At 52.8% G+C, this 13180-nt stretch overlaps 1 protein-coding gene across 1 annotated transcript; it reads right to left on the bottom strand.

Moving 5' to 3' along the window:
• Positions 1-5757: 5757 nt before the first annotated feature.
• Positions 5758-9081, bottom strand: LOC123662808. Its single transcript, XM_045597604.1, has 4 exons — positions 7379-9081; positions 6807-7017; positions 6329-6571; positions 5758-5982 (listed from the first exon to the last, which is right to left on the bottom strand). The coding sequence occupies exons 1-4, from the start codon at positions 9079-9081 to the stop codon at positions 5758-5760; spliced, it is 2382 nt and encodes a 793-aa protein (XP_045453560.1).
• Positions 9082-13180: the final 4099 nt, after the last annotated feature.

Here is a 13180-nt window from a genome sequence, read left to right as displayed (position 1 = left end):
TATTAGTTTTATTATTGTCGTGTGTTTTTTTTCCAATAGTTTAACTTCAGAGTGCCTAGTGCGAGTTTTGTTTAATCCGTCTCGCAATAACGGGCGTAAATTTTAACTTCATTTTGTATTGGAACCTAGTTCAACCTTTTTTTTTTACGCTGGAAAATGCATTTATGCACTGACCCCGCCGCCGAGTGTGGGCTCCCGGCGGTGGTTCAATGCCGGACTACCCACTAAAAACCAGCGGTGTCCACCTTCGTCGCCCGTGCCGGGGTCGCAGGAATCCAAATTCGTCTGCAAACCCCGGCGGCGTGTCACGTCAGGCCCTTTCCTTTCCTTTTGGAGGGGTGGCGCGCGGGGTACATCGCGCGCGCCTACCCAGGCAGATTTGGGGTTCAGTAGTAGATTCCACAATAGTGGTCCTGCAGTTGACCCCTGGATGCACCCCTTGCTCGTTTCTTTCGTCGCAGTGGCCCCCGCGTATTTGACCTCGATTGTTCTTCCTGAGAGATAGTGTTTGGTCAGGTTGTAGAGTGATTTATCTATGTTTGCTCTTCTCAGTTCTTGCAGGATCGTAGGCCACCAGGCGTTATCAAAAGCACCTTCGATATCTAGGGAGACCACTGCGACAATGAGCTTTTCCTGTATTCCCCCCTTCGTCCTCAGTGCTCCTCTGTGGTAAAAATCCGTATTGTCTTGGGCTTATTTGCCCATTTCGCCCCAACTCCCAGAGCATTCTATTTGCCATCATTTTTTCTAGGCTCTTTCCCAAAACCGGTAGCAACCCTATAGGTCTATATGATTTTGGGGTCTGGTAATCTGCTTTCCCCGGTTTCGGGATTATCTTGATCCTGGCTTTTTTCCATATCCGGGGAAGATGCTCATCTGGAGGCACCTGTTGTATATGGCTAGTAATATTTTGGGTTCAGTCCTATAGGCTTCCTCACAGATATCTGACGTGAAGCCGTCTACTCCAGGTGCCTTTTTAGGGTTCATATTTGCCCATACTGTTTCTAGTTCTGTGCTGGTGAAAGGTATTGGAGTATAATCAGCTGCAATTTCTTCTCCAATGCGTTTTCTCAGCTGGGCCTGCTGACTGGTGTCGGTGCCAATGTCGTCATTTGGGAAGAAGGTTTCTGCCAACAGGAGGGCCGAGGATTCTGGGCTTAGGGTTTTTGTGGGATCGGTGGAGGATCTAAGTAATTTGTCACCTTCCTTTTTAGATGAATGTTTTATGATTCTAAATATTCCGTCCCACATTGATTCGCGTTCCTGTTTGGTGCAAAATAACTTCCAGCTTTGAGTAATGGCTGTTTCTATACTTTCTTTATAGATCTTCTTCTTTGACTTTAGGTCTTCTATTAATGCTATCCTTCTCTCGGGGTTTGCGTATTTAATTTTTCTTTTTATACGTTTTATATTTTTCTTCATTGTGTCAAGGTCCGGGTTCCACCATTTGTTTCTATTTGGTTTCTTTTCCTTGTTTATTAGAGGTATTGCCTCATTGCAGGCCGCGGTGATCGCCTCCTGGTATTCGCGAACCAGGTCTTCAATTTGATCGGCAGATGATGCGTCTTGGATGGTGTGAGTGTTTATGCTGCGCCGATTTAGGGCGTCGACGAGGGCCGCTCGGAAAATAGCTGTATATGTTGTAAATTCTAGTGGAAGGGTCTGGGATGTATGTTTGGTCGGGGTTTAAGTTTATGCAGTACTCTATTTTCCGGTGGTCGGTGAGTACTGCGGAGTCCTCGTCGACGCGCCAGTTGGTGATTCTCGGCAGGAGGTTGGGGGAACAGGCTGTGACATCCACTAAGCTTGCATAAAGTCGTGTACCCCGGTGTGTGTAGAATGTTGGGGTATTTCCGACATTGAGCACTTGTAGATTTAGTTGTGCGAGTAGTTGCATGAAATCTACTCCCCTTTCGTCGTCCTCGTCGCAACCCCACCACATGCTTTTGGCGTTTATATCTCCAGCCAGTATGATTTTGTCCTCTTTCATGCCGTTTGAAATGGTCACGATGCGGTCGAGGTGCGGTCCGATGTCTGTGTCACCCTCAAGGTAGATGTTTATTATCCCCGCCCTGAAGCTGTTCAGGGACACTTTAAAACCTATTACATTGCCACTTTGGAGAGAATAGTCCTCTGTTATGACGATATTTTTGTCAATTATCACAGCCGCCGATTTGACAGGGTTTGTTGAGTTGGCTCCTGTCCATTGAATGACCCTGTGATTGGAGGTGACAAACCCTTTAGCTCCGACATGGGGCTCCTGCAGCAGGAAGATTGAGGTTTTGTGGGTCTCAGCCTCTGCAATGGCTTCCTTTGTGGCTGCATAGCCCCTTCCCAGGTTGACCTGGACTATTTTGATGGCAAGTGGGCCTGGTTCTTTAGCAAGCGTAGTTTATAGATGATCTAGCAATCCGGTCCCACTTGCGCCATTCCGGGCAGTCGGAGCTGTATGCGGGGTGATTCGTGGGGGTTCCTTGCGCTGAAGCGCAGTTGCTACATGAAGGTTCGGTGTTCTCCCTTTTGCACTGGCGGATATCGTGCTTTCCTCCGCAGTAGCCGCAAGTGGACTCCGCATTACAGTCGCGAGCCAGGTGATCAAATTTCAGACATTTGAAGCATTGCACCACCGGGGACTGGTCTGTGGCAACAACGCTCTGAAAACCGATCTTTACCTTTTGGTCAACGAGTAGTTTCCATATTGATGGATCCACCTCCAGAATGACCCCGCAGGTTTCGGGCTTTCTGGTTTTAGTTCTTCTGAGAACCTTCACTCTTTGGGATTCCTCTGGGATGTTTTGGAGTTTTGATTTATTATTGCTTTCTATATTTGGTCGTTTGAGAGGTCGTTAATGACCCCGTGCAGCCTCAGTTGGGGGTTCTTTGGTTTTGGTTGGGTGATTGTCAGGGATTTGGTATGTTCTTTGAGTGCGGTTTCCAGGGTTTTTCGGTCCGGGTCGTTGTCACACCCGATGACCACCTTCTTATTTCTAGTTCCTCCCATCTGGTTTATCCCTATCCCCAGGTCTATGACATTTATTGTGGATTTTATTTCTTTTATGACTTCTGCGCTGGTCTGTCTTGGGTCCTTAGATTCGACCACCAGAGAGTATCGGGGTGTGGCCGCCACCCTCGCGTATGTAGGTGCCTCGGCTTGTTGCTGATTTGTACCTTGCTGACCGGGATAGTCGAAGGATGGTTTCCCTGTATAAGTGTATTTGGTGGCGTAGGCATCCCCTGTACCTGGGAGGTCTCGTTTTTGGATCAGCTGGTTTGATGCTGTGAGGTCATGCGTTATGTTCTCGACCGCCATTCGTATGGGTGCAGCAATCTCCGCCACCATGTCCACAGATTTCCACAGGAGTGGACTGAGCACCGACCCCTGCGGAACACCGCATTCGACTTCCTTCCTGACAAGACCATCCTTTCCGGGGAAGACCACCCACCTGTCGGAGAGGTAGGCACCAACCACGCGACGCAAGTAGGTCGACACCCTGTGGTAGCGGAGTGCCTCCCTGATGCAGCCTCAGGGCAACGTGTTGAAAGCATTGGCGATCTCGAGAGACACCGCCACGACGACGTCGCCCTGGGCCACCGCTTCCTGCACCTGGGCTCGGACGCACAGAACGGCATCCACAGTAGAACGGCCACTGCGGAAGCCGAACTGCGCGTCCGAGAGGTCGGGTCCTCGACGCCCGAGGTGCGCCACCAGACGCGCGGCCACGACGCGCCTCGAAGAGCTTGGCGAGCTCGTCGAGGAGGACGATGGGGTGGTACGCCGACGGTGACTCCGCCGGCCGGCCTTTCTTCCTGAGGAGGACTAATCTGCCTATCTTCCACCGCTGTGGAATTATGGCTTGAGCCAGACAGGCAGAAAATAGCCCTCGAATTCGCGGCGCTAGATGGTCGAGCGCCACCGCCCACGCCCTTCCCGGAATCCCGTCCGGGCCTGGAGCGACGTTCTTCATTCGAAGCCGCGCGACTGCTACGTCGAGTTCGGACTCGCTGACCTCCGGTGCCTCCTCTCCGACGTCTTCGTATTCAACAGTGCTATCGACGGTGGCTCGTGCTCGGCCGGCGCCGTCGGGAATAGGGCCGCGACCATCTCACGGACCACTTCGGCGTCCAGGGTCTCCATGAGTGGAGGAGCCCAGGGCACCTTATTGCGTATCCCGCTTGTAGGGCATTCCCCAGGGGTCGCTATTCAGTCCGTCCAGCATTTCCTCCCTGGCCGCGGCCTGCGACTCGCCGATGGCACGACGGAGGCTGGCTTTGACTAACGTGTAAAGGGCGTACAGCCGCTCGCCCTCCTCCTCGTGCCGTGTCCTGTCCTGAGAAGCGGGGTGCGTTCTGAAGATGCGCCTCCTGCAGCGCGTGTACCGGCGTCGGGCGGCCACGCACTCCATGTGCAGCTGCGCTATCGCCTCCGACCACCAGTACACCTGAGCCCGCCGGTGACGACCCCTCGACCGCGGCATGGCCGCGTCGCACACGTCGGTCACCCTGGTCACCGGCCAGTCTGCCACCCTGTCCGGTGAACCGTCGACGCGCGGCTGACACGAAGCCACTATTGCCGCTTCGTCGAGTCGCTTCCGGTCGAGACGCTTCAGCTGCCACCGAGGACCCTCCTCCGCCGGGGCGCGACTGGAGCTTGGCGGCACCGCCGGACGAGCGGAAATCTCGAAGCGGATATAACGGTGATCCGAGAGAGTCTCCACGTCGCCCAGCACTCGCCAGTCCCAAACGCGACGCGCAAGGCCGGGGCTCGGAAACGGGACGTCCACGATCGAGCCGCCCGACCTGCGCATGCACGTGTTGGCCGTCCCGCGATTGAGGACGGTCAGGCCGGTGCCAATAAGCTACTCCTCCAGAATCGCCCCCCACACATCTGTGGCAGGACACCCCCACAGCTGCGATTTGGCGTTCAGATCACCCAGCACGAGCACCTCCGCCGGATAGAATCTTCGCAAGATCGACTAGGTCCCGTCGAGGAACGCCTCGAACTCGGCGACCGTTTTGTTCGGGAAGAAATATACCCCGACGATGGCCATCTCCCCAGCAATGCTGCGACGCAACCCGAGCCCTTCACAATGTTCTTAAAGGGCAGGGCGCCCGCGGCGACCTGGGTCACGATAGCCACCACCCCATCGCGATCGCCGATCCAATTATCCCTCGGCGGGAGCCAATACGGCTCGGCCACCACCGCTACCCGCACGGACCACTGTACCAGGCTCTGGACGAGGAGATCCTGGGCTCTGGCATAGTGTTTCAGGTTGGCTTGAAGGACTTTGTTCGTCATTATCACTATTGAGTGTCCGTCGTCATCTCCCCGGCTCGGTTGGCAGGCGGTGCACGGGTTTTGGACCCGGGTGTCGCCTTCTTTCCTTTTCTTTTGCTGATTTAACGGGAGCACCCGACGATGCTGTGCCCAGCCGGTTTGTTTTCAGCCTCGCAGATCGGGCAATTTGCGGCGGCAGTGCACTGCCGGCGAGTGTGCCCCTCTTTGCCGTAGCGGTAGCATTGGCCGCTGCGGTCCACCCCCTTATCGCACTTCACTGCCACGTGTCCGACCTCGTGGCAGCGATAACATTGTTGCGGCCTTTGCAACCCGACGAGTTGGCGGCGCCCGTCTACCACCTTCTTCGCAACCTCTACTGGGAGGCGGACCCAGGCCGTTCCGACGCCGGCGAAATTTTGGCGTATTTCGCCGACCTTTATGGAGTCTACAGCGCATCCCCCCGCCTTGGCTATGACACCATTTCAATCTTCAGGCGTGACGGAATCGTCTAAGCCAGCGACGCGCAGGTCAGTACATTTAATCGGCCTCGATACCGCCACGCCCTCGCCGACTATTTCTTTGATGCGCCGCGCTAGCGCTTCCGCCTTCTCACCGCTATCGGCGCCGGGCACCTCGAGCCTGCGCGCGCCAGTCTGAGAGACCCTATAGCGAGTCTCGACGCCCATACTTGCTATAAGGCTGTCAGCCTTTATGGCACCAAAGGACCTCCGCGTAGGTCCTCGTGCTTCCCGGCAACAGCGTTAACTGCACCGCCGCCGATCTTAGCATCCGGAGCTTCGGCTTTTTGGCCGGCTTCTTTGTGTTCTGGGGATGATTTTTGGGCGGCCCCGCCTTCTTTCCCTTTCTCACCACCACATTCCACCCCTCCGTCAGAGCAGGCGGTAGGGGGTGAGATTCGCGGGGTGCAGCCGCAACCGTCTTTTTCTTCTTATCGCGCTTGGGACCCCTTATCTTTGCCGGGTTTGCTGGCGGGGCCAGCGTGGTAACACTGGTCTACGCCGGCTGAGAAGCCGGTGCCTCGACTGCTCGCACCTGCGCTTCGGGCACGAGCCTGCCGGATGTCTCCAAGTTTTTAAAACGGGCGTCGAGCATTTTCCCGACCCCGTCCATGATCTTAGTGACGAACGAGTCGTCATCAGTTTCCTTCCTGGAAGTAGAGGGGACTGATGCAAGCGTCGTGCACAAGTCGCGCCTCAGGTCGGCCACGCCCTGCCTCAGCTCCGAAATCTCCGAGCGGAGCTGGGCGTTTTCGGCTTTAAGCCGATCGTTCGCCTCCTGCAGTTGACGGATTTCGTCAGTCGTCGTCCGGGAGTAAAGGGCACCTAGAACTTCACCAATGGTCTCAGCGGACTCATTGTAGGCTTTTTTGAATGTTTAGGTTTTTCGACCCCTTTGTCAGTTTTAATATTGCCTCGACACACTCCTGGGCCCTCCTATGTAGGTCCAGTGTCGAGCACTCTTCAGCTGGGCACGTCCCTGATAAGCTTGTCGCGGATCGCGTCGCCCTTACTTGGCGCGTGATTGCGACCGCCTCGCTCTCCGCTTCGAGCTCGAGCTCCCTCTCGCATTGTTTCAAGTACTCGGCCTTAGCCTTGGCGAGGCCGACGTACTTCCCGGTCGTGGGCGGTCTACCACGACCTCTTCGCGCTGTGTGCACCTTATCCGACACACAGTCGCTGTCGTCCGATGCGCAGTCATCGACCTCACGCCGCTTGCGCTTCCTTACGTATCAGGCATAACCAGTCCGTCTTCCACGGCTTCGGGAACTGCCCGGAAGCTAGACACTTGTCGAACAGTCCCCGAAGTTCTCCTCTCAGGTGTTCCAGGGCGATACACAATACTCGCCCATCCGGCCCCGGCGCCGTGTTCTTGGCCCTGAGACGCTCGAGGGCCGTGTCCATCTCCCCCTCCGAAATGCCCTTCGAACTCGGTCAGGATACGACGGTGGAGCCCGTGCCGCCGAAGCCGGAGCGGATCGCCCCGACCCTCACCGTGCCGACGTCGGACGATGTCGCCTTCGCGACCGCCGCCGCCACCCTCTCGGGAGTGGCCGTGTCATCCAGGCCCGAGATGCGCACCTACGTGGTGTTAACGGGCCTGACGACGGTGGCCACGTCCGTGAGGGCCTCCCTGAGCCGGCTGGCGAGCCGGTCCGCCTTCTCCTCTTTGTCGGAACCGGGGATCTCGAGCATCCTCGCTCCCGTCGCCGTATGACGGAAGAGGATGCGCTCGATCCCCAGTTCCTCCAATTTGACAGTGTCTTCAGCCGACCGGAAGATGGAGTCATACGTTTGACCCTTCTCTATGGCCGTCGGCTGCAGCTGGACGACGACTGCCGCAGTCTTCGGAGCCTTGAATTTGGCTTTAACATTCGCTGCGCGCCTTCCGGACGGCTTGGACGGCTTGGCGGTCGGCTTGGCGGCCTGTCGCACGGACGACGCCGCGGCCAGCTTGCCAGCCGGCTTCGCCGCAGGGGCGGCAGTTCGACCTTCGCCTGCAGGTGTAGATGGAGGGGCGGAGGACTTCCTTTTCCCCTTCCTCTTGCCCTTCCCTCTTTTAACCACTGTTGCCCAGGTTTCCTCCCGGGCAACCGTGAAGGGGGCCGCCGACGTAGTGGCCGCCGTCTCTGGGCGTCGAGGTCCACCAGCTCCTAGTTGGGGACGGACCGACGGAGCCGGCGGCAGCTTCTCCTCGATCTGTGCTAGCCGGACGTTCATCATATCGCCCAGCGAGCAGGTCAAGGAGTGCTTGAATTCCTCTAGTATGTCCGCCACCGGAAGTGTCGCAGGTGGACCGGCGACTGAGGCGTTGGCAGCGGCGGCGGCGGCGGCGGCGGCGTTAGCGGCCGCTTCCGACTTCGCCTCGGCGAAGCCGCGCGGCATCGCCTTCAGCTCCGCTTTCATTGCCTTCACCTCCATCTTGAAGCGGCGGTTCTCCGCTCGGAGCCGTCTTACCTCATCGGCCTCAGTCCTTGAGGCAAGGGCGTCTACCACCTCGCTTAGGTCCGTCGCGGACCTCTTCAGCTTTGAGACGAACTCGCCTTTGAGGTTCCCGGATTTCCGGGCAACCTCTAGTATCACGGCGAGTCCCTCGCCCGCGCGCACCCTGAGCGCTTGCGCGTTGAGTGCGCAAACGTCGTCCAAGATCAACGAGCCGACATCGGACTCGTTGTCGGTGGGTATGTTGACAGATTCCGGCCGGACAGGTGCTGGCTTGAGAAACTTTTCGCGGGAAGGACCCGCCGTGGTTCCTCTCGCCTTTCCCCTTCTCGCTGTGTTTATTTTAGCGAGGCCCGTGCCCTCGGCCTCCGTGTCTGAACCGTCACGCCCAGACGCGAAGGTCGAGGATGAGGGCCGCTTCCGCCGTCCCGTCAAAGCAATATCCCTGTGAGGGGATCCTGAAACCATATCTGTATCCGTGTCCGTTTTATCGTCCGCAGCCAGAACCGCAAAACGGTTTCCACCTTTGTCCTGGCCCTGAGAAGGGCCTTTTTGTCGTGAGAGGAATCTCCCCTTGCGATCTCGCGAGGGGAGACCAGCCCTCGAGAGTGACAGCTCGTTTGAGCCGCCACTCCGAAGGCTGTTATCGGAGTCCGTGTTCCTAGCAGAGGTCGTATCACCGCCCTTCCCGGGCACTACGTCAACGCCCATAGTGGGCGAATCACAAGCACAAAGTTTGCCCTCCCCAGAATCGAACGGGCAGCGCGCCGAAGCGCGAAGGGATTCTCCGACGCCGGAGGCGTCGGTACCCTCCTGGGGTAATCTACGTTTTAGCTTTGTGTCCATGATTAAGGCTGTATCACAGCTTAGATTTTTAATCGGGGTTTACTCTCCTAGGCCGCGCGGCTAACAAGCCGCTAAAGGTGCGCCCACACCTACTGGTTTTGGTCCGCGGGGGTCCGAAAACCCCTACCACCCGCTCAGTGCGAGTGGCGTTCCCCTATCCGCCACCGTGGGGACGCGCCCAGTAGAAGTCCAGCAACTCCTCCCCTTGGAGCCTAGATCCCAGACCTAAGTCTGGGACAGAGGCCCCAAAGGCCTGGGAACACCCCCTGTACCTGGGCAAGCCTCACGTAACCCCACTCTGGCCTCGGCGGGGCTGCAGAGCCGGGGATCGCAGTAGAGAGCGGGACGAGTCCGAATCGGACGGAATGGGACGATCTGGACCGCATGTCCGCGTTGGACTCTTCGTTAACTATAGAACTAACACCGCCCTTCTCGGGCCCATCGTCCACTCCGCCCTTCTCGGGCCTCTCGTCAACTCTGCTCTTCTCGGGCCTCTCTACGCCGGACAAGCCGGAAACACAAATACGAAGGGTGCCCTCCCCAGAATCGATCGGGCAGCGTGAAGAAGCACGGAGGGATTCTCCATTGTCAGAGGCGCCGGTACCCTCCTGGGGTAGTTCCGTTTTATGCTTCGTACTCATGTTTGGGGTTGACACAGATTGACCGAACCTCCCATCGGCCATACATCTCTTCATGCTGGGTCGCCGCTTAGGATTCGGGGTGATTTATTTATAGAGGTTTCCTTCCTCGCGGTCCGGCCGGTGATGGCAAGTCCCTCGGTCCCGTGCGTGGCCGCGAGACGTGACCACGACACCACGACGGGATTACGATATCGACGGTGAGCGAACAGGACTCCTGCTCGCTCGTCCGACGGCGGTGTGAGCGCACGCCGGACCCACCCTGTCTCCTTGGCAGCGGAGCGCGCGAGTGCAACGCCACCGGAGAGCTCCCCCCCCCCTCCCCCCGTAATGCGCTCAACGGGACAACTCTGCTGAGAGCAGAGCGCTGGAGCGCATTCCCACACATGTCGGTCGTCAGCCGCGACGGGCAGCAGTACCGCGATTGTGATACTGCTGCCCTGACAAGCACCCCAACCTAGTTCAACCTAGTTCTCGCGTTTGCAGCTAGATGACTCTGTATGGATTGTATCGTATACTATTCTTTATCGCCGAGGCTGCACTGTTTAAATTCCCACGCAAAATAATCATCACGTATAAACGCGTTTCTGTCATGTTTCTGTGAATAAAACTCGCACTAGGCACTCTAACCAGCAGTTCTAAAACTGCCTAGAATTGTTAGGATGCGCCGATGATCTAACTTCATTTCAAGTCACGGGCCAGAGTAATAAATAAAAATTAATCACTGACATGTTTGTACGCGCATTATCATCAAATGACTGCAATTTTTTTTTTGTTTTTTGTACTTTATTGTCAGAACAAGATTCGTAAAAGAAAATCCGAATGTGGTAGTTAGTACTAATGTGTAAAAAAATGCCCAATTGTTTATGTATACAAAACAATTATTACAGATGACAACTTCTAAGAAATTGTACAATACATAATGATTATAAACATATGTCGTGTGCTTCCAAAATGTGTTTAAATATATACATTATATTTACATTGAATGTTTTATCAATTAAAATAAATAAAATATCCACTTTTTCTTTTACTTCCCTCTACGTAAATGACATTATACGTTCTTTATAAAAAACTAGCTGTGCCCGCGGCTTCGCCCGCGTAGAAATCAGTGCGTCACAAAGTTTTCCCGGCAAACTTCCAGTGAAACTATTATCGAAATCGGCTTAGCCGTTCCGTAAACCTTTCTCCAAGCCCTCTCTCCATTGGTGAAATCGCATGAAAATCCGTTCAGTAGATTTTGAGGAAATCGATCACATACACTTTTGGGGGCATTGTTTTATAATACACTAACTGTTGCCCGCGACTACATCCGCGTGGTTATGAAGATATGCATTACTATTAAGATGTTTAACGCATTTTTTTTTATTTCAATCACTTGAAATGCTTATTACTCTGAGTAACTTTTTAAAAGGCACAATTTAGTATAATTTAATAGTTGTTTTTATAAAACCTCTCTATACACCACATTCTTAGTTTTATTTTCAGGCTGCAGTATAAATAACCTATCGACGAACCTATAGCTGCTGTATATGTTTCATACAAACTATCGATCCCAAGTAAACCCCCTTAGCGGTGGAATATTGCAAAATCCGTTCTTAGTGGACGTCTACTAACTATAATCTACCTCCCTGCCAAATTTCATCTTTGTCCATCCTGGATGGATGGACCATCCAGCGGTTATTAAGTTCTCGTGATGAGTGAGTCAGCGACCTTTCTCTATTATATATATAGATTACGGTGCATTATTTGGACACCTTCTCGCTATCTATAAAGCATACATTTTAAATTTCAAGTCTCCAACCATCAATCTTCTCTAATCAATCTTACAACCATCGTTTTACCCCCTTAGGGGTCGAGTTTCGCAAAATCCGTTCTTAGCGGATCTCTGCGCCCTATAAGGAGCCTTCCTGCCAAATTTCAAGTTTGTAGCTGTTATTGTTTCGGAGATTTCGTGATCAGTGAGTCAACCTACCTACCCCCGTTTTAACCCCAAAAAGGGGTTGATTTCTAAAGATACATTATTTGGACGCCTTTTCATCATCTATAGAGCATGCATTTTAAATTTCAGGTCTCTTACTTCAAAAACATAGGACTTTCATACAAACTTCCAACCCCCGTTTTACCCCCTTAGGGATCGAGTTTCGTAAAATCCATTCTTAGCGGATGTTTACGCCCTATAAGGAGCTTTCCTGCCAAATTTCAAGTTTGTAGGTGTTATAATTTCGGAGATTTCGTGATCAGTGAGTCAACCTACCATCCTCCGTTTTAACCCCAAAAAGGGGTTGATTCCTAAAGATACATTATTTGGACGCCTTCTCATCATCTATAGAGCATACATTTTAAATTTCAAGTCTTTTACTTCTAAAACATAGGACTTTCATACAAACTTCCAACCCCCGTTTTACCCCCTTAGGGATCGAGTTTCGTAAAATCCATTCTTAGCGGATGTTTACGCCCTATAAGGAGCTTTCCTGCCAAATTTCAAGTTTGTAGGTGTTATAATTTCGGAGATTTCGTGATCAGTGAGTCAACCTACCATCCTCCGTTTTAACCCCAAAAAGGGGTTGATTCCTAAAGATACATTATTTGGACGCCTTCTCATCATCTATAGAGCATACATTTTAAATTTCAAGTCTTTTACTTCTAAAACATAGGACTTTCATACAAACTTCCAACCCCCCGTTTTACTCCCTTAGGGGTCGAGTTTCGCAAAATCCGTTCTTAGCAGATCTCTACGTCCTATAAGGAGCCTTCCTGCCAAATTTCAAGTTTGTAGGTGTTATAGTTTCGGAGATTTCGTGATCAGTGAGTCAACCTACCTACCCCCGTTTTAACCCCAAAAAGGGGTTGATTCTAAAGATACATTATTTGGACGCCTTTTCATCATCTATAGAGTATACATTTTAAATTTCAGGTCTCTTACTTCAAAAACATAGGACTTTCATACAAACTTCCAACCCCCGTTTTACCCCCTTAGGGGTCGAGTTTCGTAAAATCCGTTCTTAGCGGATGTTTACGCCCTATAAGGAGCCTTCCTGCCAATTTTCAAGTTTGTAGGTGTTATAGTTTCGGAGATTTCGTGATCAGTGAGTCAACCTACCATCCCCCGTTTTAACCCCAAAAAGGGGTTGATTTCTAAAGATACATTATTTGGACGTCTTCTCATCATCTATAGAGCATACATTTAAAATTTTAGGTCTCTTACTTCAAAAACATAAGACTTTCATACAAACTTGCAACCCCCGTTTTACCCCCTTAGGGGTCGAGTTTCATAAAATCCGTTCTTAGCGGATGTCTACGCTCTATAAGGAGCCTACTTGCCAAATTTCAAGTTTGTAGGTGTTATAGTTTCGGAGATTTCGTGATGAGTGAGTGACCTTTCGCTTTTATATATATTATAGATTATAGATAAAATTAAAAGAAAGACATAATAATAAATATATAAATACTTACTATGT

The sequence above is a fragment of the Melitaea cinxia genome, chromosome 19 (assembly GCF_905220565.1).
Source record: "Melitaea cinxia chromosome 19, ilMelCinx1.1, whole genome shotgun sequence".
NCBI lineage: Eukaryota > Metazoa > Arthropoda > Insecta > Lepidoptera > Nymphalidae > Melitaea > Melitaea cinxia.
Note: the sequence above shows the minus strand (reverse complement) of the source record. Positions and strands in the feature narration are given on the sequence as shown.